This window comes from Lingula anatina, chromosome 2 (genome assembly GCF_051362555.1).
Source record: "Lingula anatina isolate TDL-2025a chromosome 2, LinAna3.0, whole genome shotgun sequence".
In the NCBI taxonomy this organism is placed as follows: Eukaryota; Metazoa; Brachiopoda; class Lingulata; order Lingulida; family Lingulidae; genus Lingula; species Lingula anatina.
In genome coordinates, this window is record NC_141768.1 from 42,151,731 (window position 1) to 42,177,546 (window position 25,816).

A 25,816-nucleotide genomic window follows, 5' to 3' on the forward strand; every position below is an offset into this window, starting at 1 on the left:
GTTTATTCCTTCAAACCATGAGTCATTCAAAATGCATTAATCTTGCACAAAATCTTTTTTTTTTTCGAACTGATATAATCTGCATTAACAGATGGATTCTCTTTTTGGATAAATTCAAGATCCATCTATTTATTTTTTTCGTATGACCAGTGAAAGAGGGCAAAGAGAACTAACAACAGTCCAATTTACTCAGTATAGAACCCTTTACTTACTTTATTTTCAATTTTTTTTCCTTAAAAAAGATGAAAAGTAAAAGAGCTGTTGAGATAGGAAGGCATACCTTGTCCAAGGACATGTTCCGTAGGCAGGGCAAGCTTGACTGGGAGGGCTAGTGGAGTAATGGAGTGCTGGTACACTAAAGCTGCAAGGCTGCCTGTAAAGACCAAAGAGGCTCTTTATTTAACCACATGCTTTAAATCATTATAATGCTACAATAAACTTAATCAGATAAACAATTTTCAACATCGTGATGCTTATAATACGGTTGCTTGTAACACAGTCTTGATCATCTTTATCGAATCTATCAGAGCACTATCAAATCTATCAGAGCACTAATGAATGTCTTGATCATAATAAAGTAAGAATTACATTGAAAGAATTACAATCAGATTAAAAGCTTTAAGCAACTGTAAAATAATATTCATTGCTTACCAAACACTGGTTCATTGCTACATCCCTTTAACCTTACGCCCTTTGGTGTTGGTTCGATAAGGAAGTGGCGTACTAACTCACTTGCATCTCCTTGAAAAGAAGAAATTTAAATTCATTTTGGGGAAACAGAATTGGAGACTGGGGATAGGAGAGGGGTACAGAAAAAAGGTCTAAAGGGGTCAACTGTAAAATTAAATTTGAGGTCCTACATTTCTTTAAAAAAATTATGTTCTTTGCTTCAAAAATACTCTGCTGAAAGTTTCCTAAGGTAACTAAACATTGACACAAATGGCTATGTCTACTGCAACTGATGGTATACAAGGACATTTAAGATACATTTATCACAAAAAGTCACTGGCATTTAACTAGGCAATATCCATTGCAGAAACCATCTGGCTATTTCCTTGTCTATTGATAAAATGATATGGCTTTGGCCATGGTTCAAATTACAGCTTGTACCAACTTTATCTAGGCCTGAAACTCAGTAATTTCCTGAACGTCACTACAGAGATATTTTTAATAACAGAGATTTATGATAAATGAGGAGCCAACCTGATAAAATAAATTAAGTCGGTCAGCAAAATGTCTACAATACATATATCAAATGGGACAAACCACTCATGACTGAATAAAAATATCTTGAGACTATAAATTACTGAAAACTCCATCATATGGGCTTCTTCTCTACAAAGGTTTTTAATTAAACAATTCCTGCATCCTGCATGTTTAACAAATGCATGCATTAAAAAATTATACAAGTATAAAAAAAGAAAATTATCCTTAATAACCTTCAATTCTGTACACCTCAAACTTGAAAGCATCCTCCTTGCATTTTTAGGTAGTTAGTCTCCCCCCCCCCCCCCCCCCCCCCCCCCCCCGCCCCGCCCCAGCAAATACTCTCCCATACATACCTGTCTTTGCCTGTACATTTGGAGGTAGCTGGGCAACCTTGACTGCTAAGCCAAAAGCTCCGGGAAAAGAATTACTATCACGAACTACGAAAGTGCCAGGGGGTTTGTCCTTCAACAGGTTGATGGCTGAAAGAAAAAATTTCAAACGTAAGAATAATTACACAATACTTTTCTTTAAAATATCTCCCCCCTTTCAATTTTAACATGTCATGAATTTTAGCCGGGCAAATATTTCCTTAATAGTTGTTGATGCACTTCAAAAATTTCAGGCACCTCACATCACCTAAATTTACCAGCATTTACCACCAGGTGGCACTCCTAGTCGGATATTTTGAAACTACCATTAAAACATCTCATTTATTGTTTGTAATGTTGCACAAGGAGGTAAACATTCGTAATTCCCTAATGTCAAAATAATAGTTCACAGTCTCAACCCTATTCCAACACAGCTGCTTAAAACTATCAGCCCACACCTGTTGTTCTTAAAATAGCTACCCACTGAGACTGAGAAGAAATTATAGAGCTTTATACTATACCACCCTCTAAAATATGTGTATAGTTTTACTAAAATAAACCTCCCACATTGCAGTGATTATACAAGTGCAAAAGACCACTGTGGAACAAAATAACAGAGAGCTTCTACCATACCCTACCCAATTTCATCCACTAATGGGATACTTTATCCTTCATAATATTGCATTTTCTATAAATGACTCATATAAATTGTAATCCTATTTCAAATAAATTAATCTTAATTGTTTTTTGTAGTATGGAGATACTGCAGTGGAAATAATTATAGTCTCACAACATGTGACAATTTCCCCCACTGTAACCCTGTGTGCTGCCCTGGATCTGCAAACATTTTTTGAAAATGACTCGCAAATTGCAAACCCCAATTTCCATTGAATTATATCCTTTTTTATTTAAAAAACACTTTGATGTTATTTACCTGAAGGGGGAAATGATCCTTCAAATGAAGATTATCAAATGAATATTGGGTGAGACAGTTTTCTGTAAATGGGCGGGTATTTTAAAAACAGCAGTGAGTCAGCAGGAAATCAACAATGTAACTTGAATCCACTCTTTGCAACGATACATCAACTTTATTCCTGATTCACTTGGTAAACTGGCAGCTTATTTCCTCTGGCAACTACTTTAACAAGTCAGACATTCTCTTTGAAGGATCATCTGAGATAAACACAGGACTATTTTGTATTTGTCCATGAACAATTGTTTTGGCAAAACAATAAAGAGCTCAACAAAACCCAGACAGCATAAAATGAAAAACAATAAAATTACTCAGAATCTTTCAAAAGCTGCTCATATACTAATTTTTCCAGATCTACCATATCAATATTTACAAAAATATGCTCTCCTTTCTGTGAGAACCAAACTAATCTTTCAGAATATTCAAAACATCTTTTAAAGGGAATTTTAAACACAACATTTTGGGGGGTTATATAATTAAATATTGTTCGAATTACATAAATAATTAACACAGCTGAGCAGACTGCGACAGACAATACAGAATGCACACAATACAAAACATATATGCTATATAAACACAGTCAACAGTTAATTAGCATTATTACAACAGGCCCCTGGTTACAGATTTCAAGAAAGATTTCAAGGCTAGGTAGTACACTATAACACAGAGGAATTTTTCTTAATACAAAGATATCACTCACCGTCTTCCCTTGAAATGTGGGGCTTGTACCAAAACTTGGAAGTATCCCTTACAAACTTTGGTGTGTGATGCATTGTGTCAAATACATTTTCTGGAAAAAATGATAAAAATTGTAAAAATCAACACATTACACATAAAACTTACATTGTCACAAGGAATATGCCAGAGAGTGATGATTTATGAACGGAAGACAATAGACATATAGAGTGTCATAATTTAATATGTAAAAATAACAAATTAGTACATTCTAAATAAAACATGTAAATTGCATCCTGCTTTAAATATTGTCTATGTAAAATTGTCCCAATATCAGATCTGGTTACTCCTTCAAATGAAAACTAAAGACATGATTTTTATGTACATAGGTGTGATGTCGACTATGTCATATCCTTTCCACATGTGAATCACAAGCACTTCTGATTGTGGAGTATGCATTTCATGACAATAACACCAAAGTTAAATCACAAGAGAAAATGGTCAACAAGGGAGACAGGAGCCATCAGGAGATGTGTCAATCCCCCTGATGTCACTTCAGGTATGTGTCAGGTGGGGTATTGATGTACCAGTACTTCCACTTACAATACAAAGACTCTTATTCTTAATGAGTACACTAGTATTAACACATGACTCTGCATCCACTGTCAAACACTATCACATACATAACAATCACATACATGTACCTTTAAAGGTACAAATGAAGAGAGCCAGTTCAGCAGGTAGCTTTACCTGAGATCGAGCATATTTCACCTAAAAATTCATTTGTGAAATTTGAAATTTGATTATTTTTTTCCTATTTGAAATATTGTTTATATAATTAATATAAAAGCACAGCTTGCTTATTTGTCATAAAAGATATTAGCCCCTACCCCCATCCAATCCCTAGGTAACCATTATTGTCATACTGTTCATTTATAACTAAAAGTATGTATTGTTGTATAACATCTATATAAACCTAGTCACCAGAATGCTGCATACCATACCTGGCATAGTCTGCCTGTGGTTAACATGGTCTATGGCCTTGTTAATTGCTCGCTACATATATGTACCTGATATGGAATGCTGTATGTGAAATACAGGAAGGTGGGAAAGAAGAGGGGTATTGAGTCCAATCATTTATAGCACTTGATCTCAACAGAATTCCAACTTCATAGGATTTTTAAATTTATCATTTCTAATTTGTGAGTGTCTGAGAAATTGGCTAGCTGGTCTTTTATTTATTTTTTTTTACACACGATTTTCCTCTGGAGCACCTTTTCACCACTTTTTGACAGAGTTTTTCTGTAACTTTTGTAAGTAGTTCAGTTAGTACAATGCACATCCATCTTTATAGTGAATAAAAAATGTTTACCCAACTTACATTTATGCCTAACACTCTTATGATAACATATTTTAAATTTCCCAATCAAGATTCTTATCAAACCACTATTAGCACTGCACATCCGGCTTAAACAAATCTTAGCATAAAAGCATACTTTTTCAACATAGTATGACAAAGGTTTTTTTTTTTACCTCCACTGGGATTTTTTTACCAACTCAAAGGCACAAAATAAGCTACATTCTATAGTTCACTGCACTGCTGATTACTCAACAGTTCAATCAGCAATCATTGCAAACTCACCTTCTTGTAATGTCAACAACGCCATTTTTTGCTTGGACTGATAAAAATGCAGAAAAGCATCTCCTACCTGTATTTGGTCCAAACCTCAATCTTAAAAGGTTGTTTATTAACTAACAAGTCATTCTAGTCACCTGACACCTAAAGAAATATTTCTACCTGTGAACAACTGACCAATGAGCATCAGGAATAGGGTCAGTATTGAGCACTAAAATATGCAGAAATCAAAATGAGCCTTTTCTGGACTCTAACACACACCACCTCTCTTCTTCTGATGGAGTAATGATAGCATTGGAAGACATGAGTGGATCTGAATTTATTCAGGTTGCTGCAGCTTCATTATCAGGAGGGCTACTTGATGTGATAACACCTAGCAATCTGACCCAAACCAAACAGAATAAAGACACTGATCATCACCATAAAACACCCTATACAAATATTAACTCAAGAGCAGCAAGGACTAATTTTTACCTGCAACAATCTGACCACAAACTACCCTAGTTGACCACTACTCAGGCCTCAACAAAAAGGCCTCTGTCAAAAGTTGACAATGAACTGTTCATTCTGTTATCTGATTTCACTCTCTCTCTATTCATCCACCCTCAACCACACATGTCCTAGGAGGCTCACTCTCTCTGTGTATTCATCCACCCAAGACCATGTCCCAATTCCTCCTAACCTCTTGGTGAAGTTGACCCCGCATGGGCCAGTAACTCCGTCCACTGGTCAGCCAGCATTTTTGTGTACTGTCCACTCTAATGTCCACTTGTCCCACACTCAGAACCTTAGTGCAATCCACATCAAAGTATCTACACAATCCTAACTTTTAGAAAGCCAGGGTCCAGTGCTACCCCTCCACTGTGTGTTGCACAGAACTTAGGTGTACATCCAACTTGGTGGCTACTCCTTCCTCCACACTAACTACTCCAGCCAATGCCTGCAATTCAAGCTGGTCACTGTCCACTGCAGCTGGTCACTATTAAGGTTACAATGATAATGACCTCACCAACCACATGTTAAACTATGTAGTAAGTTGATAACATCTGTGGCCTTTTAACCATTTCAGCATTTATCTGGCCTGCAGATCTGGACTGTGTTGGATTTCACTATCAATCTTGTCGCAAATATATACATATACCCTCAGGCCTTGACTCTATTATAAAAGCATTGTGGGTGATTTATTACTCATGACCTATTTAACTGGTACTCTCTCCCACAGAGTGGCTAGGCCCAGGGGAACAAGTCAACATCTTATATATGTAACAGCTTTTTGTAATGTACAATGTTTTTTATTACAAGTAATCTATCTTCCTGTTCCATTCTCACACAGGACAGCTCATCAACATCTATGAATGTGAATGTGCTTTTAAATTTTAAAAATGTGAATGTGTGAGGGACAAAATTCAGAATTACCTTTATAATTGCTACTGTATTTACCCTCTCACAATAAGCACACAAACTGCAAGTCAATATCAACATTAATTGGTTTTAATGGGATAAAAGCCAGATAAACAAATCTTAATGACTTTAAGCAGAATTTACAGAAACAAATTACAGTCTATATACACCCTTCCATAAACTAAAGAAACATCCATTTACTACATTTGCACATTCAATACCTATAAATTAAAACAAAACTTGAGCCTTTTATGCCTGCTGCTTTATATCAACTATCTTGATGGCTTTCACAGTGAAAACATATACTTTATTTTATCAGTAAAAATCAGTTTCAAATGTCTCTTTAACTATAAAAGGTCATAAAAGTACAAACTGTTCAGAAGTAATGGGACTATAAGACAGTTTTATTACCATTATTATTAAACCCATGATCGATACACTTTGACAGTGGTAAATGAATGAACCTTTAAAAAAACTCAAAATAACAAGCACTTAGAGTAAAGTGCTCTAGAATTACTATACCACTACATTTCAGCATTTCTTTTTGAACAGCTTGTTAAAACAATTAAGCTGCAGTGTTGCTTGTTGCAGGAAGGGAGAGCTCCTGTGTAGCTGGTTAACTCATTAAATGAAAAAAACCCTGGAAGCGACTGAAAAACATTCAGATTGTGGGTATTGTATGTCTCTCTTTGTAACCAGGAATCTTGTTTACAAAACCTCCTCTGGGATTTCTTGAAATTTAAAGATAAAACAATTTCACATAAACAACTTCTTGTGCTCTTTTATTTTGTGACCCTTCAAGTATTTCAAATGCTAAATGCCTCTTTAATCCTTAAATTATAATTATTTTTTTGGAAATTATTTTTTTCAAAATCTAATGCCAAAACAAGACCTTACTTTGCTCTTGATTTACTCTCATATTTCGAAATTATTTTGCAACATCAAGATTGCATTTCGGTTCTGGCATTTCAATACTCTTATGTTGTAAATTATATGATGTAGAATATTCCAACTTTGCCATAACAAAAAATCCTATCACAATGACCCATATCACAGCATGAACAGTTCAAAACATAAAAGCATAACAATTATCTACAGCAATATACAGTGACCCCATATAGAAAATAGCGATAAGTAACTGATGTATCTATGACTACCATCATCAAGTCAAACAGCCTTCAAATTTCCTTATGCAAAGTGAAAACTAAAACCCAAAAACATTATTTCCATCTACAGTGGTATTCTTTATATGTTTGTTCACCAACTGTACTCACATGTTAATCTCTGCAATATATATTCTAATTCAAAACATCCCATCAGATGTGTCTTCTAAATCATCCCTGTTTATAACGCTGGCATATCCTGTGTAGAGGAGAAATTCCCCATAGCTTCAAACACTATACAGGATTCTGCAACACCAGGAGCATTTCCTTCTGTCTGCCTACACAGACTCTCTCTTTCTCACCATAGACTACATAACCTCTGCAGTGTGGGGCAAGATATTTATAATCTTCAGGGCATCAGATTGTGACAGCTGTGCTTAGCTGGTTGTGAGAAATGTGTTGCCTGGGATGTTAGAACTCTGGAAGCATTTCCTGTATCTTTTGCCTGAAGTTTTTCACTGTCTATATACCATGATTTATTTCATGATTTTGATGCCTCAGTCTGCCCTGTGTTACTTCCTTGGTTGCATCAAATATATTGTCTTTATAATGGCAGCCTCTTGGAAAAACCACTGCTATTATTAATTCTGCACTGACAAAAGTTGTCAAATCTCCCAACTGTGCTATCCTACCTTTATCATTTGAGCACAAGTTCGCTCAAACCCTCATGAACAATACAATAAGATTTTTCAGTGGAGAATGGAAACAAACTTTATTCTGTATATGTTCATTGAACAAACTGTTTGACTAAATTCTTCTGACATACTTATTGCAGACCATGCCTTATCCCTGTGTCTCCATGTCACTTAAATATGTTACAAAGTGTCCAATAATACCATGCATTCCATAACTTTATATTGCTCAAAGTAAAACATGCCCCCTTCACTGCTGACTCCTGACCCATGGCTCTGAACCCCTCTTGTGCAGTGAACTATAAAGGCAGTTATTTAGCCAGAGGTGAGCACCAAAACAATGTAAATACACTTCTTCAATTTCAAAGTTCACATTTAAAATTCCAACCATGCCTTCCTTTGTAACTTTATTGCAGTTATCAATATGACCTTTTTTTTTTTTTTTTTGGCTTTTTTATACAAAGCAAAGAATCCATGCCTAGTATTAGCGGACTCCAAAAAGTTAAAAAACCTAACGAAAATTGGGATAAATGTGACCCTAAGTTATCTCTTTCTATATCCCTTAGCTGTATTAACCTTTGTCCTGATGTGGAACCCTGTATACAAGGTCCTTAATTGAAAACATAAGCATTCTTCATTCTATTCAACTGACTATACGCTAATAACAACCATTGTGTTTTTTTGCTCACCTGAAGCATTGGATGATAAGCTTCCCCTACGTGAGAAGCCTGTGTAGACACTGGGTGTGTTGGGAGAGCTCTGGCCTATGGGTGGAGACATGTTGTATCCAGACTGACTTGTGGACATCCCACTCCTCATTGTGCCACCTCCATGCATCTGACTACTGTGACTGTTCATGGTGTTCATGCCACTTTCATGAGCAGAGAATTGACTGAAAAAAATAACAAGATTCAAGACTTAGATAACAATATTGGCTATACCAAGTTTCAAAAGGGTATCGAGGCCTGGAGGTGGGGCAGGGGGAGAGGGGCAAAAGACTAAACACTTAATTATTGTATCTGTTTTTGCTTTAGTTGTTTTTCAACAGAATAATTCACTGTTAATTGTTTGCCCAGTCTTACCTTCCTCCTTGCATCTGACTGTGTGCACTGCTCATGGTATTCATGCCGCTTTCATGACCAGAAAATTGACTATAAATTAAAGAAGTTTCATTAATTCTTATTCCTCTACCATTTTAAATAAAAATAATCTTTTCACTTTTGTTTCTCAAAATTTTAAAAAGCAAAATGATATTTTTCCTTTAAAACCTATAAAGAACTCACCTTCCACTCATGGCAGAGGCACTTCTTGGCATGGTGGAGGACATGTGCTGCTGCCTGGTGTCAACTTGCAGCAGTCCACCAGGTGGCATGGTATTCATTCCGTTCTCCTGACCTCCTTGGTGAAAACTTCTGTTCTCTGTGTGGTACTGTTGTCTGCGCTCAGTATGAAACTGCTGTTGCTGCTGCTGCTGAAACTGTTGCTGTTGTTGTTGCTGTACTGGCGACATCTGCTGTTGATGGTGAACCTGTAACTGTATATCACCCTGTCTGTTTATAGTGGGGAAGGACCCAGGTGCTGGGGAGGGGGGCTGCTGTTGTTGTTTCTGATTGAAGCCCTGCTGAGAACTATGAAACTCATGTCGCTGTATTGTGTTCTGTGCTGATGGGGGAAAGGTGACCACAGGCTGTGGCGAATTGGCAAATGCAGACTGGTACTCCTGGTGCTGCATGGTGTTTTGTCCAGTGGGAAAGGGTTGAGGACTCACACCACCCCCACTACTGAAGGAGCGGTTAGCTGTGTGGTACTCCTGTCTCTGCATGGTGGTTTGCCCCATAGGGAAAGGTGACACAGGCTGAGGACTCTGGCCACCCTGAGAACGGTTATTAGTATGATATTCATATTGGTACCTTTGCTGGGTTCCAGTGGGGAACGGTGCTGGAGAGGGTGATGGTGGTGCCAGCTGGTGGATTTGACTCACCGATGTTGGCGAGTGGTTGCTACTCCCAACTTCTGCCATGTTGATTTGGTTAAGGCTGATGTGATCAACATCATCTGGACCCTTTAGCATAGGAGGCACTGGACCTCCCATTGGGGGTCCACCTGGAGGCATGCCATTTTGGAACTGGTACTGATGTTGCACCTTACGTACCTCCTTCTTTGTAAATGTCTGCTGTGGAGGCACTGGGCTCACTGTAACAGCAAAAGTACATGTAAAAGTAAATGGATTCTGCATGAAGATTCAACAAAAGCATAATCCTTGTTTGCCTTTGTCAAAATAAATAAATAATTGAAGATTTAAATAACACAAAAAGAAAAGATACACTCTGTTTTCAATCAATATTATAGTAACACATTTAGCAGCGTTTTCAAATCAAAACTCAGATAATTTAGTGTAGTGAGTGTGAAATAAATTTCAAAACAAGGCAGAAATAAAACTCCACACCTGTCAAATGCTAAATGCTAAGCACAATGAAAATATTGGAAAGTGGTTGGCAGAAGAGAGGTAACAAACATGATCATGTTCAAGTACTGGTACTTCTGGCACCAAACCCGTTATTAGTTAAACCTTGATAAAACCTTTTTAAAGTGAAAACACTTAACAAAACCCCCATGGCATGCGAAATTTATGAATTCATTATAAAAATAGCACCTTAAACCCTAATTTTATTAAATTTTAATAAAACCCCCACAGCAAGCACCATATTATAAATAATCTCTGAACAAAAAACAATGGGAATGCCTGTTTAAAACCCCCTCTATTCTTTATGGCAACTGCCCCAAAATACCAAGGCAAACTACCTGGATAGCTGAACACGTCATCAGGGATTGTTGCATAAAGCGGATCAGACACATGTCTTTGGCGCCCTCTATGGACCATGTGAGTGACTGGTGGAGTGACCGGAATGACCGGTACGTGCCCAGTGTTGTGGGGAGGAGTGGTGATGGTGTTATAACGGAGTTGATAAGATGGTGACCTGGTATACACACCGCCCACTAGATATACGGCAAAGCAGGAAAGAGAAAAAAAGAGACAAAAAACAGTGCCATCAAGCAATACAATTGAAGCAAAACCCAATCCATAAACATATATCATATTATGGCAATAAATGCACAAAACATATACAATACAGTTATGTAAACAATAACAATACCATAAACATTAAAAGCAACAATGTGTCAAGGGAAGCATACAAAATGAAAAGCAGTGGATTGTTTTCTATATCCTTATTTTTTTATGAACATTCTTTAGGGTTATATACAAGCACTCATTTTGATAATAACTGTTTCTGGTTTTAAATAAGAACTCTCCAACTTTCCTTCCTTGTGATAATGAGTTCCTTGTGATGATAAGTGTGATTTTCACAAAATAGAAATTCTGCTTTCCCTTTTCACTGTAGCACAAAATGACATGGACAAAAAAATGGTAAAAAGCATAAGCAATGACATGTTTTTTAAAACATTTAAGTTACTGACATTTTCATAAAACCAAAACACATTTTCTCTCATAAATTAAAAATGCCTCTTTTGAATATATTACACCAAAAATGATTTATCTAAACATCCTCTATTATTCTAATGAAAGTTCTTAAAAATAAAAAAAAATTAATCAAATAATAAAAATAAAATAAAACAAAATAAAAAAAGAAAAATCTGCTGCAGAAAATTACCGACTCATTTTAATCTAATCATAATATTCCATTAAGCTTTAAAAAAATCTAAACATGAATTTTTAAACTTCTGTGAGGCATTCCCCAATCTTCACTGTGGATTTGTAATTTTGAGATTGTGCGTAATGTAACATTTATATAAGGCAAAAAACACTAACATTACCAAACAAAACATGACATTAAGGAAGATATGTAACATAATAGATCCTTTCTTCATTCATCATACAAATAAAAAATAAGATTGACTTCTTTTTTATTAAAATCAAAGAAAAAAATGTAAACAATCATGTTTTCATTAAATTAAAAAAGTTTGACCTGGTAATTATTGTTTTTTCTTTCATTTTAGTGTAGATTTGCAAAGTTTCACTCCTACTTCAAGCAGTGTTTTCTTTCCTTTTTTTTTATTCAAAAACAGCATGCTTATCTGGTTTTTTGTTTTCAGAAGTTCTTAATTGCCCTTCTTCTTTATGTTCTACTTAATTCCAAACAGAAAGGTCATACATATTCTCTAAGACAGCGCCGGTTCTATGAAGCAATAAAAACAGCCATGATTCATGTGAACATAATAAACCATAACCTTTGCTATTTGCCAAAGCCTCAAACATAACATTCTACCTCATCCATGCAAGCAATACAGTAGCAAATACCAGAACTATATAGTGCATGCACTTCAAGCATCATAAAAAGATAAGACCATACAACAGAGAGCAAATGTCGTATACAAGCAAGTTGTCTTGAGATGTGTTTTCCTTTAGTTTCCTATTTGGTTCATTAAATCAATTTTTAGTTTGAAAATGTATGATTCAGAAACCTTTTATGTTGTGCCAATATCTGGAGCCTGCTAGTAAGGTAGCTTTTTTTTGTACCCCTTTCTGTGCAGAACTGTTAGATTATATCAAAGTGCAGCACTTGGTACCATGCTATTTGTTTTCTCACATGGAGAATAATTTGTACCAATCATTTCAAATGAAAAATTTGTTCAAAATAATATTGCTATAACAACCTAACCAATGCCAAATAAACCTGCTCTACAATATGTATTAGTTACTAAAACAGCCATGCACTAAAACAAAATGCTCACGATATTAAGCAAAACACATGATCAGAAGTGAAAAGGGCAGGGAGAAATGCATTAAAATGAAATGACTCAATCAGAAAACAAAGTGAGGTCAAATGAAACTGAAAGAAATAAGGACTTATGTGAAAGAAATATAAAATGAAAGTGACATGAAAGTTAAATGGAGTGAAAGTGTCATGAATATAATATGTTGGAGAAATAAAGTGAAGGTTTCACAAAAAAGAAAGTGAAAGTGACGAAGTCAAGGCAATAAGAAGCAAAAAGTGACATGAACTGAATCTGACATATAGTGACAGTGGCCCAATATTTACCTGTATTCTGGTATGGAGTCTGTGGGGATACTGGGAAGGGTGGGGTAGCTAAGAAAATGAAAATAAAACTCAAATCTAATATCTCTCAAAATAAAATAATACTAAAAACAATGTCGCATAAGTTGAGTTGTCTAATACTTAAGACATGCTGTTGCTGGTTCATAATCATAATTGCTACATAGATTGCTAGCTCGTAAATAAATGGTGTTTCTTCTGACAAGAACATGCTGTTCTACAGCTCATCCACAACTACTTAAAACATCAAACAAACTAATTACTGGCAAAAACTAGTCTACATGATTTGTTCCAAGTAAAAATCACCTAATATGCAATTTTTATTGAACATATAAATACACCTACAGATATATTTTTGAATGCAACAATATTTAACTCAATGTAATGAATTAAAAACCATGCAAAAAAAAAAATGCACTCTAAAATATTATCATCAGGGTACAATCATTTTATAATTTACAAATCGGCACCAACAATGAACTTCCAAGGGAATTCCCCAATACAACTGTGGATTATTATTTCTATTTTATTTTATTATTATTATTATTTTGCAAAACAATGATTTTTTCCAATGGCTGTTCCACCTACCTCCCACTGGAGAGGCCACAAAGCCAGCAGGTGTTGAGGGTCTGCTGGGGGGTCTGTCTGGCTCCACTGGCTGTAGACCTGGGCCTATTGGGCGCAGTGAGATCATGTCCTCCTCCAGATCTGACTTGGGACGCACTTCTTTCTTTGGCTGCAAAAGAAAAACAGCATGTTATCAATCAAGTTTTAAAAATATTCAAGTATTCACAACTGTGATTTCAATAGTGTTTGAGCATTTATAAGAGTTCGTTTAAGTTCTTGAAAATTCCACTCAGTTCATTTCTGCTACTGCAAAGAAAATAGGCTCTCCAAAAAGATTTTTTGCAATCTTAACAAAAAATTCATGATGTGTCAGTCAATTCAAATATTCAAAATACTGCCAAACTGAAAAAGGAGAAATACATGTAACCCAAACATCTACTGATAAAAAAATATCCAGAGTAAACTTTACAGCTCTTTCCTACAGGAGCACAAATTGTAGGGGACACACATCCATCACACTCCAATATCCTGTCCTCTTTGGGCCATGAAGGCTTTGTATAAAATTAATGAATAGTGCAGAATAGAACACCCAGCAAGAACATCAATCTCTTTCTGTCCACATGCAAATGTTGCAAGTGATCAAGCTCTTTCTATTCACATTAGCCTACGCTGAATACAATGTAATCTTTTGCCTCAAGAGTCCTAGACTTTTTTTTTTAATTCAAACACAACAAAATAAAAAATGCTTAAATTTAAGGCCATGGACAATGGCCAGATAACACATAACACCATTTCTTTTCCTATCATTAGATCTTCTTTTTTTTTTCAATTTTGAGACATGAGATAAACTAGCAGCCTATGAATCCGTACAAAATGTGCCTTGTTGTAAGGGAGTTGAGTAAAAAAAGTCAATTTTGTCAAATATCACATGCTTCCAGAATACAGAATAATTCTTTATTCTATTATTTTCCTTTCACTAATATTTATAATGAGATAAACTTTCAAGTTTGATTCTTTAAAACTGATAATCAAACTAGTTCAGTTTTTTTTAAATAAAGTGCCTTTCCACTGAATTGATAACAAAGAAATAATATTTAATGACTACATAACTATACAGTTAAGAAATGATTAGCTATATGCTTTTTAATAACATGTTATAATTTTTTAAAATTTACTTTGTCTCACCTTGTACTCAAATGTCCTACTGGTCTGCCAGGTATTAAAGTCTTGGACAGGCTGCTCCGGTGGCGGAGAGGCGGAGTCCGTCAATCTCTTCTCCAGTTCATCAAGACGCTTTTTAATAGCTGCATAGGAATACAACAGAGTATGCTATCACATGAGGGATCCACATTCATGCAAAGCTGTCAGTGTGCTTTCAAGGGGTATGAATACACAGAGAGGAGTGTTATAATACCCAGTGCCTACCAGCAACATGCTGTATAACAAAATATGAACGAGAAGAAAAAGAGTCGGCTGATGATCTAAAATTTCCACTGGTATCATTACATTACAGCTATGTCATTATCCTAACCTCTTTTGATCAAAACAAAAAGTTGTCAGTTGTGAGATTTCCAAAATGCAATATTTCATGTTAGAGCTTATAACAAAAAAAAAAAAAAAAAAAAAAAAAAAAAAAAAAAAAAAAAAAAAAACTCAAAATCTTAAGTTTCAATATGTTTTACCTCGCTGAGCAATATACTGGAACATTATCCTTAAATGTAAAATATCTTCAACTTTAACAAATTGTAGAGAAAAAAAAGACTTCCCTCAGTATATTTTCAAAAAATATTACATTTGAACACTCCCTCTGTGTATTCCAGTTCCAACAAAATGGCAGCCATGGATGCAAGCTTGCGTCTGCTTGGCACTACAGCCCGATAACTTAACACTTGCACAGAAATGTTACTATGAAGGGGTTGCCCAAGCTCTCCCAAACATCAAATGTTGAGTCTATCTAGCTGTGATATCATGTGCTCAAGTTACTGATAGCAAATAAAACATCAAAGCAACTGCCAATACAATGTACTAAACCATGTGGTGATGTTATGCAAATATTGTAGCAACACCCAAATCCTATAAGGACATACTGATAATAATAAAGAACAGCCACCAAATTAAAGAACAAAATATGATTGACCACTGACTAATAAGCAAAACCGTAACAAATAACATATAAGCCCCTGTAACATAGACCATTTCTCCCTTTAAAACAAAGTGCATAAAACAATACATCTGCATAACAACAGAAAAAAAAGTAACAACACTGAACATACACATAAGCAATGGGTTCCAAAACATGTAACTTCACATCAATTACAACATCAATCATAATCAATGAAACATTTAGCATTTAGGGTGTGCTAATGGCTGGGTTTTATCAATTTGTTTCATTCGTCTTTTTTTTTTTTTTTTTTTTTTTTGTTGATATTTTTCTTTTCTCACTTCTATTCAGGGGCAGTCAAGCATCATAATTTTCACCTGTATTCACCTTATCATGCCAATTAAAAGTGAATGAAAATGAACACAAGGTACATTGTTCTTTATCCAATGGCCTTAGTGACTTCTAACATATCAGTTACAGCATTTGATATCAATGGAATCTTTTTTAAGACCAAACAATAGAAAAATCTAATGGTTGATTGTAACAGGTTACGGGAAACAAAACAAGAATTGTGGAGAATAAAAAAAAAAATTGAATGTATCTCAAATGAGATAAAGTAAAATGAAAAAAGGAAATAGTGGAAATTAAGCCTGTGAGCAGTATTTTCATCATCATGGCCAAAACATTCCAAAATCAATGTGTTCTACAGACAATTCAATTAATTTCCTAATGAGTTCAACATAAACTAATACATTAAAAATAATTTTCTCAGAGTCAAATTACAAGAAAAATTACTGCTAGGCAGACATGTTAATGGAGCTACAATGTAACTATATAAGGGCTATTCATGCTAACACCATATTTATTAATACATGTTTATAACTACTATGGTCTATGGTTGTTACCATATTAAGTTCTACATATAAATAAATCATTCCATATTTATGTCTACAATGTATATGAATTACAATAGCATGCACTGAGGATATAAATATTACTGCATATGTGGTTGTCAAGATATTTAATAGCCATATTTTTTTTTGTCGGTTGCCATGGAGTTATGTCAGTAATTTAGATGCATCAGCATAATTCCAATCCTCAGAAAATCGGAGAAACATCTCAGCCTAAAGACGATTATGAATTAATATATTAACAACCTTCAGAATACTCCAAATACCATGCCATATAGCATGCCATGCAGCCATATGGAAATCTACATATAGAGAAACATGGACCAATCACTCAATTTTGCATACGTCTTGATGAACAATCTTGTCCTTTTTCACTTGTCCTATTTAACAATAACTTGTATGTTTTGATCCAACAATATTTATTCAAAATAATAAAGTCAATTTAATGTATTAACTGGTCCATGTTCCACATTTCATTTTTTGCAGACAATCATGGGGCATTGAATTGCTATTGCTTTTAATTCATAATTTATAATGCTCAAGCCCAAAAATTATTTTTCTTTTTAAATCTAAGAGTAAAGTAGTTGAGTATATACAATGTAAAATAACATTTTTTTCCTCTGGATTTTGTACTCTATGTATTCAAAAGCAAAACAAACTACCACAAATGTCTGCTCAAAGATTAAAAAAACATGATGCATTATGGTGGCAGGGAGATGGGATCAATGTTACCTTCTGCTTGCTCTTTGGAGAGTGGTGGGGGTTCTAAAATAAATCAAAATGGTGGCCATGTAAGACTCCACAAAATTCAACAAAAACAGAAACAAAAACACCTAGAAGATAAACAAGTGCTGTTATATAAGACAGCTCTGTATTGGCAAATTATAAAACTGGCAACTTTGAAAATAGCATCAATGTTGCAAAAGTTTCTAGCGCTACTGAAAATGTCTACTGTAGGGTTCTATTGTGGTTAGCCACACACAGTTACTTTTAATGTTTATTCAGTTTTCATGCCTGTTCTGAGGAGTTTATCATTTCTACTCAACTTTTTACCAATAATTGTTTTGGTATAACATAAATCCAAAATTTATAGCATCAGAAACTGTATAAAATGACATTAAATACTAAAAAATTAAAAAAAATTACCATAGTGGTTTCTTCTCACTTTATAAGTAAACAGACTGTGTTATCTTGTATAGTCACAGCTTATACTATTTGCAGTTTAGTTAAGTATTTCAGATCTATGCATTATTAATCACTTCAGTTTTAATAATGGTGGTCTTAAATCATTTAAAAAATGTCACTTATAAGGAACAATGCAAATGTTAATTTTGATGTCAATTATTAGAAAAGTTCTAGTATTTAGGTTTTAGAGTGATTCATGCCAAATGTAGACTTGGTGAGGGTTACTTCTATCAGTAAGAGCTTTTTTCTTCACTAAACGAAAGTAGATAGGTTTATATTATAATATTATGTTGATTATTAAACAGTTCTCAAGCTAGGTTATAGTTATTGCCTGAATCAGTGTTTAACTATCATATAACTCTACTAGAATGAAGGTATTAATTTAAAGTGCAAAAAGATCAACAAAAATATAAATTCAAAAGAATCCCTTAGGTTCAACAGACTGTTTATAAAAATGTAAGAAAAACATAAAACGTAAAACCAGTGCTCCCATACCTTCAGACTTGGGTTCCACCTTGGCTGGTGCCACTGGTTCCTCTACCACCTCTTCCTTCTTGTCCTCTTTCTGCTGGTAGATGTTGGTGGTATAGGTATAGTGGTGCTGGGCAGTGCTGTACCCTGCTGGTGGGGCAGGGGAGGCAGTGCGAGGGGGGGTGCTGGGTGGAGTTTGGGTACCTTGACTGGACCATTTCATTGGTCTCTCACGGTCATGTGAGGTGTCTGAAGCCTGGCGCCGCAGTGGTTTGCCATGGGACTGCCAGTGGCGCATGCTCATCACATTACGACTGCTGGTTCTTGCGGGGATGCTTGGCGATGTTGGACGAGGAGGCTTGGTTGCTATGGTGCCAATTGGCGGAGGTTTCTGCTTTCCAGGAGTGATGGTAACTGTGTAGGAGACTGGGTTGGTAGACTGAACAAACACACTCTTCTCAGCCTTATAGGTTGACTCTGGTGACATCTGTCGTCTGTATGGCTCAGGTGGAGCAGATGGTGGTCTGTACCTCTCAGGTGGGCGATATACCCATGGCTCAGACTTGGGGCTAACAGGCTGCGGAGAGACGGGACCATTCTGAAAAACATTTTCCCTCTTTTCTGCCTTCCTGTAGCTTTCAATGACTGCTTGTTCATCTGATTCACTCTGACGCCTACGGACCTGGTACCTATTCTGTGCATTTTTCAACTCGGCAACCAGCTGTTTCTCCTGCACTGTCCTTCTCTCTAGGTCAAGAAGATCACGACCCTCGCGACGGGCTTTCAGTTTGGCCTGCTGCTGCTGCAGCCATGACATTGGTTCCTCACTACTAGATGTGGAGCGAGTGTCATAGGTACGATAAGTCTGACTTTCAAATGTCTTGGTAGGCGTGGGGCTACGCACTGGCGAGGGGCTGCGCACCCGGCTCTCTACCATAGAACTCTGCTGTGGTGAGATTGGTCGATAAGTGTAGGAAGAAGATCGCCCTCTATGGTCCTCTACAACAGCATGTTCTACAGATGGGTCGTAAGTTGTGTAAGACATTTTCTTCACAGTGGTGGTCTCACTTCTAGTATAAGGATCAGGATTTGAAAAAGTCTTTGAAGTCTCCATGATGCTCTTCGATCGCCCATCTTCGCTCTGCGAGACTGACCTTTCACTGGTGGTCCAGTTGTTTCCGTCCCGTGTGGTGGTGACTTGTGGTGAACTGGGCAGCAAGGCACTCTCTCCCAGTAGCTCACTCAAGATATCATCCAGTTGTTTCTGTTCATCAATGTTGTTGTTGTTATTAGTGGTGGTCTGGTGGGACTGCTGTGTATACTGCTGGTTGGTGTGTTGGGCCACTACCATGTTGTTGCTATAGTTATGCCCTGAAATATACAAAAATACAATTCTATAACTGTACTTAATTACTGTCCAGGTCATGTTACTAAATGGCCTAGAAGATGGTATAAAGCAACAGTATGCTGAATATAAAAATGTTGAAAATGCTAAAAAAATCTGAAGTTCACCATTGTACCATTACAGATATATGCTGCTCTTTGAATATTTTGGTGCTGAGCACAAATTAATTCATCTCATTTACTCAAACTTTAACACTGAAAACACTGACTGAGAAAAACTTTCATCCAAGCTCCCTGTAATTCACATACAACGATAACTGCACATTATTTTTTCACACAGATATTCTTAAGATCTCAAACTGGATCATAAATCTTAGTGCTAATGCATAAATCATATATCAGATGCTAAGAAAGATGGGGCTAATTTTTTTCCCCTAAAGGCGACCAGAAATATTTACTTTGAACATTCTGCATTTTTGTTATGATTGATGTTATTGCAACTGCCTTAAAAATAACTTGGCTTTTCTTAATATCCTTGGGCTTTTCTCTTTATATAGGGATCTTATACTTTTATATGATGTTATGTGAACAATCTAAAGACTCTTCAAACCACACCTTCCTGGTTCATCTAATTAAAAAAATAAGTCCAACTTTCCATAAATTAAGCTCTAGTAGATTCACAATATACCTGTATCCCATGTGTTAAGTTTAATTATCAAAAATCACCTTTCCACAACATTCTGCTAAAGATGTTAATTGGTCACATCTTTTCATCAAAAATTAGATAAAATATTAGAAAGAGATTTGAAATGTCACAAAATACACATATCCACAGTTCTGCCTAAAAGTATATTTGCCCCCATAAAAGCACTCCGAATAAGGCAGACATTTGTAACACCTGGCTATCCCCTTACAACCAACCTTTACCAACAGTAGTCAAGACCTTGGGCTGAATCTTATCCCTTATCTACTGTATAAACATAGCTACCCAATCACGTTAAAATAGAATGATAAAAAGCTGGATTCCTGACTCTATGAAATCAACAGATGTCAAAAAACATAAATGTCTGAAGAACTTACTGTCTAAGAAACAAGCTTTTAAAATCAGAATGAGAAGTTACATGTATCCATATGCTTCAAACACATCTTACCTTGGCCATATTGAAGGTGGGAAGTGAGCCTGGAACCTGCTCCAGTTTACCTTTAACACTTCCACCAATAGGTAACTTCAATGTTCACCCTAACCATCAAATCTTGACCTTCACTTCCTCTGACATTTACCACCGATCTGGCCTTTTGAAACACTCAGAATTTCATTTCATGAATTAAGGGATAAAATTACCCCATTTTTTTCTTCTAAGTGAATACACCTTAAAACCAATGAACCCCTTTTTAAGAAAACATCAACCGTAATAGCCAAGCATATGTCGATTAATTTGAAGTTATTGGGTCTTAAAGGCCGTCTGCTTGGGTAACCTTGAGTTCCTATCATATAAGGAACAGCTTGGCATACCTGGATGCCATATTATCTGCCGATCAACTAGGCAAGGAAATAACGCTTTTTTTCACTAAATAAACAGGAGCTGGTAGGCTATACAAGGTCTCATGGGTGAAGGGTTCAGAACCTGCATGCATCAGTTTCTGGATTCTGTATATAAATTCTAAGGTTTATACTGAACTTACTATGGAACATGACTCTATATTTGATTTTTTAGATTAATAGTAGTGAAGTCAGTGTGTCAGAGCTTTTTCTTTCGCCTGCAAATATCTTTTATGATTGAGTTACCATGACAAAAATTGTTTGACCTATAATATATTAAGGCATGTTTATCAACAAATGAGAGAGAGGGAACATCTGGGAATTTCATCTTTGTTTCTGAGATATCAATGTCTATAAACATAATTTACTTCCATTAAAACATCCATGGTTTCATCCATGGTTTGTTTGGTTTTCTATCTACAATTTAAAGGCACCTACAAATGTTTTCATAAATGGTTCTGACAATCTTATGCACTTTGAGTGTGAGCAAGAAACATTCCAAGCTTTCTTGATACCTCAAAGATAAAAGTAATTAGTCTGCCAAAATAAAGTGCAACTCATCTCCTAGAATAAACCACAGACGATGAAGCTCTGATGGAATGAGAGCCAGTATACATATCAATTTAGGTGATCCAATTATAAGAGTTGAAGACCATCCAAAAAATATACTGGAGCATATTGTGTGAAAGCATGGTCTTCAGTGTGCTAGACATGACAGTCAGTCAGTAGTTCCATTGTGCTTGTTAAGATAATGCTTCAGATGTCCCTAAGTGTTGGTTGCCTGAGCTTGAGAGATGGACTACATTTTATACCTGGATTTGAGTGGAATCCTGAGTCCATACTAAGATGATGTGGACCGTTCTGCACTGGGGCTGGTGTTCCATTAGTTGTACCATTGGTCATGCCCTTTTTCTGCACCTGCGCGTAGAGGCTACCATCCACTGGCCCTACCTCGTGGAACACATGCGACACGCGAATAGATGCAGGACGTGCATTCTCATCATGGTCTGAAATTGATTTCTTTCTAATTCAGCTGAGATGATTTTTATTATTGGAATGAGATAAATGATTTGACATTTCATGTGATTTTAACATTTAAAAGCAGCTGCTGTTGCTAGCATTTATGCTGGCTAAGTAAAAGAGGAAACAGTTCAAATGGTGTAAGAAATCAAATTTTAAAATAATTTTAACTGTATGTGGAATGATCTCATACCAATGTAAGATATCTGTAAAATACAGTAAAGAACATAACAGAATATAAACATAAATTTAACTATTTTATAACCTTTTTATTCTTTAAATGTCATCATTTCAATGTATGACAGTATTTTTATCACTAATAATACTAATCACTGAAAATAGATTCAAAGTGACATCATGAAAAAAAAAAAAAAACAAGAATAGAACAATCATGCAACCTACAAAAATGTTTCTTGTGAAGACACATTCAGAATCATACCAATTTGATATGTCAAAAATGAGCCCAAACCACACCAAAAAAAAAAATTCAAAATTCCATGTTCAGAATTTTTGTTGTCTGGTGATGTTTATCCAAAATTAAGGTTGTACAAGACTGAATGCACCTTAGGTTGAAAAAAAAAGAGCCAAGCATAAAACAGGTAATATGTTGGAAAGCACCTGACCACCAGGAAAAATCAGTCAAGACACAACATCCAGGAGAAATTAGACGAAAAGCATTGTCAACATATTCCAATATCCATGAAATACACATGTGAATATTTAGATGTATAAGTGTCATGCAAATAAATTCATTTAAGGGGGGAATGGCTCACACTATTAAATTATTTCAAATTGTTAAATTTTTTATAAGACTATTCAGTGTTTTCTTTTTAATGGGTCAAAGTCAGACAGTTTGGATTTAAAAGGATTTCGTAACATTTGGAAATTAAGAAAAGCATTGAATTTCATTCTTTAACTGACCTACATAGGCAAATGTTTTTTCAGCTGCTCAAAATATAAGGGAGTAAAAAAATTTTTACACAAATTTAGCATTAGAAATAGTAATAATCCAGCAAAAAGAAAAATATGATGCAATGTGTTCACAACACCAAGGTTTTCACCTTCGAGGTTTACTTTCCAAAGTCAGAATATAGGGGGAAGAAGTTGGAATAAAGGCATGTCTTAGGAATGAAAGATAGATAAAACCACAAAAAAAAAAAAAAGAAATATGAAATTCCAAGATTTGAGTTAAAAGCTTGTTCAGATGTAAAAATAAGAAACCCTTTGATGTTATCAGAAGAGATTTTCTTAGTGTTACCTTTTAGATCTATCATTTCTTTAAGCTTAAAAAGGCCAACTGCAAGCATAATTAGGAGAAAATAGCAATACATCATAAATGACAAATCTCATCAAAAATGCTGTTTAAGTAATTGATTAGGAATAAATGGAAGCTTAACATTATAGTAGCAGCTGTTAATACTTGCTTTTAATAAGTATTATAGGCAACACTGAATTGTACTAGCTTTAGATCGATATTACAGTTATTGAGTTTTATGTTTTAAGCTTATTAAGTTAATAAAATATAATTCTAGGATGAATACTTCTAACTCTACGCATCTATGTAAGTAAAAGCATGGCCAACTATGAAGCAGAAATAATGTTTAAATATTACTCAGTTACAGCTGCTGTCATCAAAACATTAAAGAAAACACATAAATATGAAAAACAAATTATATCAACTAAACTCCCTGCTTACCTGCTAAATTACCATCCTGCATTTTGTTGTTAAAGTTTTCGTAAGAATCCCATCTAACAATGGGGTTTCCTGTTTCATCTACAGGGGCTCTAGTTTCTGTGAAAAGTGCTGCATTGGCTGAAACATAAAATCAATGGTGAACAACTTAAATTGGTAAAAAAAAAGAGCATTCCATTTTCTAAACTTGGGTGAAGAAAAGCAGCAGTGTCCAGCAAGTCTCACCAACCCATACCCAGCTTATACATAGGTTTTAAAATGTCATGTCAAATATGCGGCTGAATAATGTCTTCATAAAATATATGTATAATTTCTTCTTGGGGTGGGAGGTGGAGGGGTTTCAATGTAACGTTTAAGGGGTACTGGTTAGTGCATTACATTAAAAAAAAACTTTTTTTTCAGTTTCAATTAAGTAAAATTGGTTTAGGAGATACGAGGCCCTAATTAAAATGTCCCATTCAACAGAAGACATTATTTGGCCTCTTTACTGATATTTCATGGCACCAGATTATTCTACTTGTCATGATCAACAAGGCAATAAACAGCATTTTAAGCAGTTGAAGTGAGGGAGATTTGTTTGAAATTGATATTATAGTTTTCTTTGCCCCCAAAATGTTGCTATTATGTTACTAGCTCAAGTTATCAAATTCATTCCAATATATTTTTGATGCAACAGCATTTCATCATAACATGAGCATGTTTATGTCTGCATTATATAAGTAGATACAGAAAAAGTCCTAGCATATCACTCTCCATTAATATTAGCATGAGCCTCCTTTTTGCTGTGTTGCATGTTAAAGCTACAGTAAAACATATTGCAAAAATGTGAAAGCAACCATAAAAGAGCCACTTACCAAGAGCCTCCAAAATTTATGTGAACACCTTTTGTGAATGTTTTGTTTATTTTTGCATTGCAAGTAAGATGTAACATAAAGCAAAAGGAAGACAAAGATGTGCTAACAGTACTACATGTAACTCAAAATTCTCTGAAAAAGCCTAAGTTTTTAAAGGGTAAGTACATTTTTTCACTTACCCCTTATCCGCTCTGGTCCTGGGGAGAAGATGAATTCCACCTGACCTGAATCAGGGAATTTAATATCTGAAAAATAGCAAATTAAAGAAATGTAACTTAAAACACCACTGAAGTAAATATTAACAGAAAGGACAGAAAATTATGCAATAAGCATAGGGGCAATGTCATTGGATTTTCGTCACTAAAGAATTTCTTTCATCTCTTCAATGTTATACCAAAGATGTGAATAACTATGTTATCATTTTTTACCAAAAAGTGCTTAGTGAATTATATATTTTCCAATTCTATTGTCTGATCAATTAATTATAAGCTGTCCATTTAAAAATCAGATGACTATCAATATATTGTAAGACACAAAAATATATCACATCTTTGAAAAAGTTTTCCCAGACAGCCTCAGTAATCTGGCCCACGTCTGGCCCAGATCTGGCAACGTCTGGCAATATCTGGGCCAGATTTTGCCAGACACTTGCCAGATCTGGGCCAAGTCTGGCAAAGTCTGGCATTTATGCCACATTTTGCCAGACATTTGCCAGATCTGGGCCAAGTCTGGCAAAGTCTGGCATTTATGCCACATTTTGCCAGATGCTGCCCAGACTTGGGCCAGATATGGTACTTTCATTTTCAATTTTTATTTTCTATTTATTTATTTTTTATTGACCAGTGAGCTGAATGCATTGAACTGACGTCATTTGATAAATTTTGATTTAATTTATCTCTCTCTCTTTTCTTCAAAGTCCCCTCATAAGTGTGCTATTTGTTTAATTTGACTTGACATTTGAATGAATTCACTGTTCTAAAACTTTTTTGAACTACTCG

At 35.3% G+C, this 25,816-nt stretch overlaps 1 protein-coding gene across 10 annotated transcripts in view; it reads right to left on the bottom strand.

Annotated features, from left to right (window-relative positions):
* Positions 1-25,816, bottom strand: part of LOC106176690 (tensin-3) — a 117,937-nt gene that overhangs the window by 3,718 nt on the left and 88,403 nt on the right. For 6 of the 10 annotated variants that reach the window (XM_087006949.1, XM_087006948.1, XM_013559179.3 and 3 more), the window contains 17 exons: positions 24,998-25,063; positions 23,968-24,084; positions 23,530-23,568; positions 22,064-22,258; positions 18,392-19,738; positions 17,444-17,476; positions 14,885-15,003; positions 13,721-13,868; positions 13,118-13,165; positions 10,860-11,054; positions 9,341-10,250; positions 9,140-9,208; positions 8,747-8,949; positions 3,251-3,340; positions 1,563-1,688; positions 652-741; positions 281-373 (listed from right to left, as the gene is read on the bottom strand). In XM_087006949.1, the coding sequence (XP_086863075.1) occupies positions 281-373; positions 652-741; positions 1,563-1,688; positions 3,251-3,340; positions 8,747-8,949; positions 9,140-9,208; positions 9,341-10,250; positions 10,860-11,054; positions 13,118-13,165; positions 13,721-13,868; positions 14,885-15,003; positions 17,444-17,476; positions 18,392-19,738; positions 22,064-22,258; positions 23,530-23,568; positions 23,968-24,084; positions 24,998-25,063 (3,888 nt within the window). The remainder of the gene's footprint in view (positions 1-280; positions 374-651; positions 742-1,562; positions 1,689-3,250; positions 3,341-8,746; positions 8,950-9,139; positions 9,209-9,340; positions 10,251-10,859; positions 11,055-13,117; positions 13,166-13,720; positions 13,869-14,884; positions 15,004-17,443; positions 17,477-18,391; positions 19,739-22,063; positions 22,259-23,529; positions 23,569-23,967; positions 24,085-24,997; positions 25,064-25,816) is intronic. The other 4 variants (XM_087006952.1, XM_087006950.1, XM_087006953.1 and 1 more) reach the window with 4 other exon arrangements.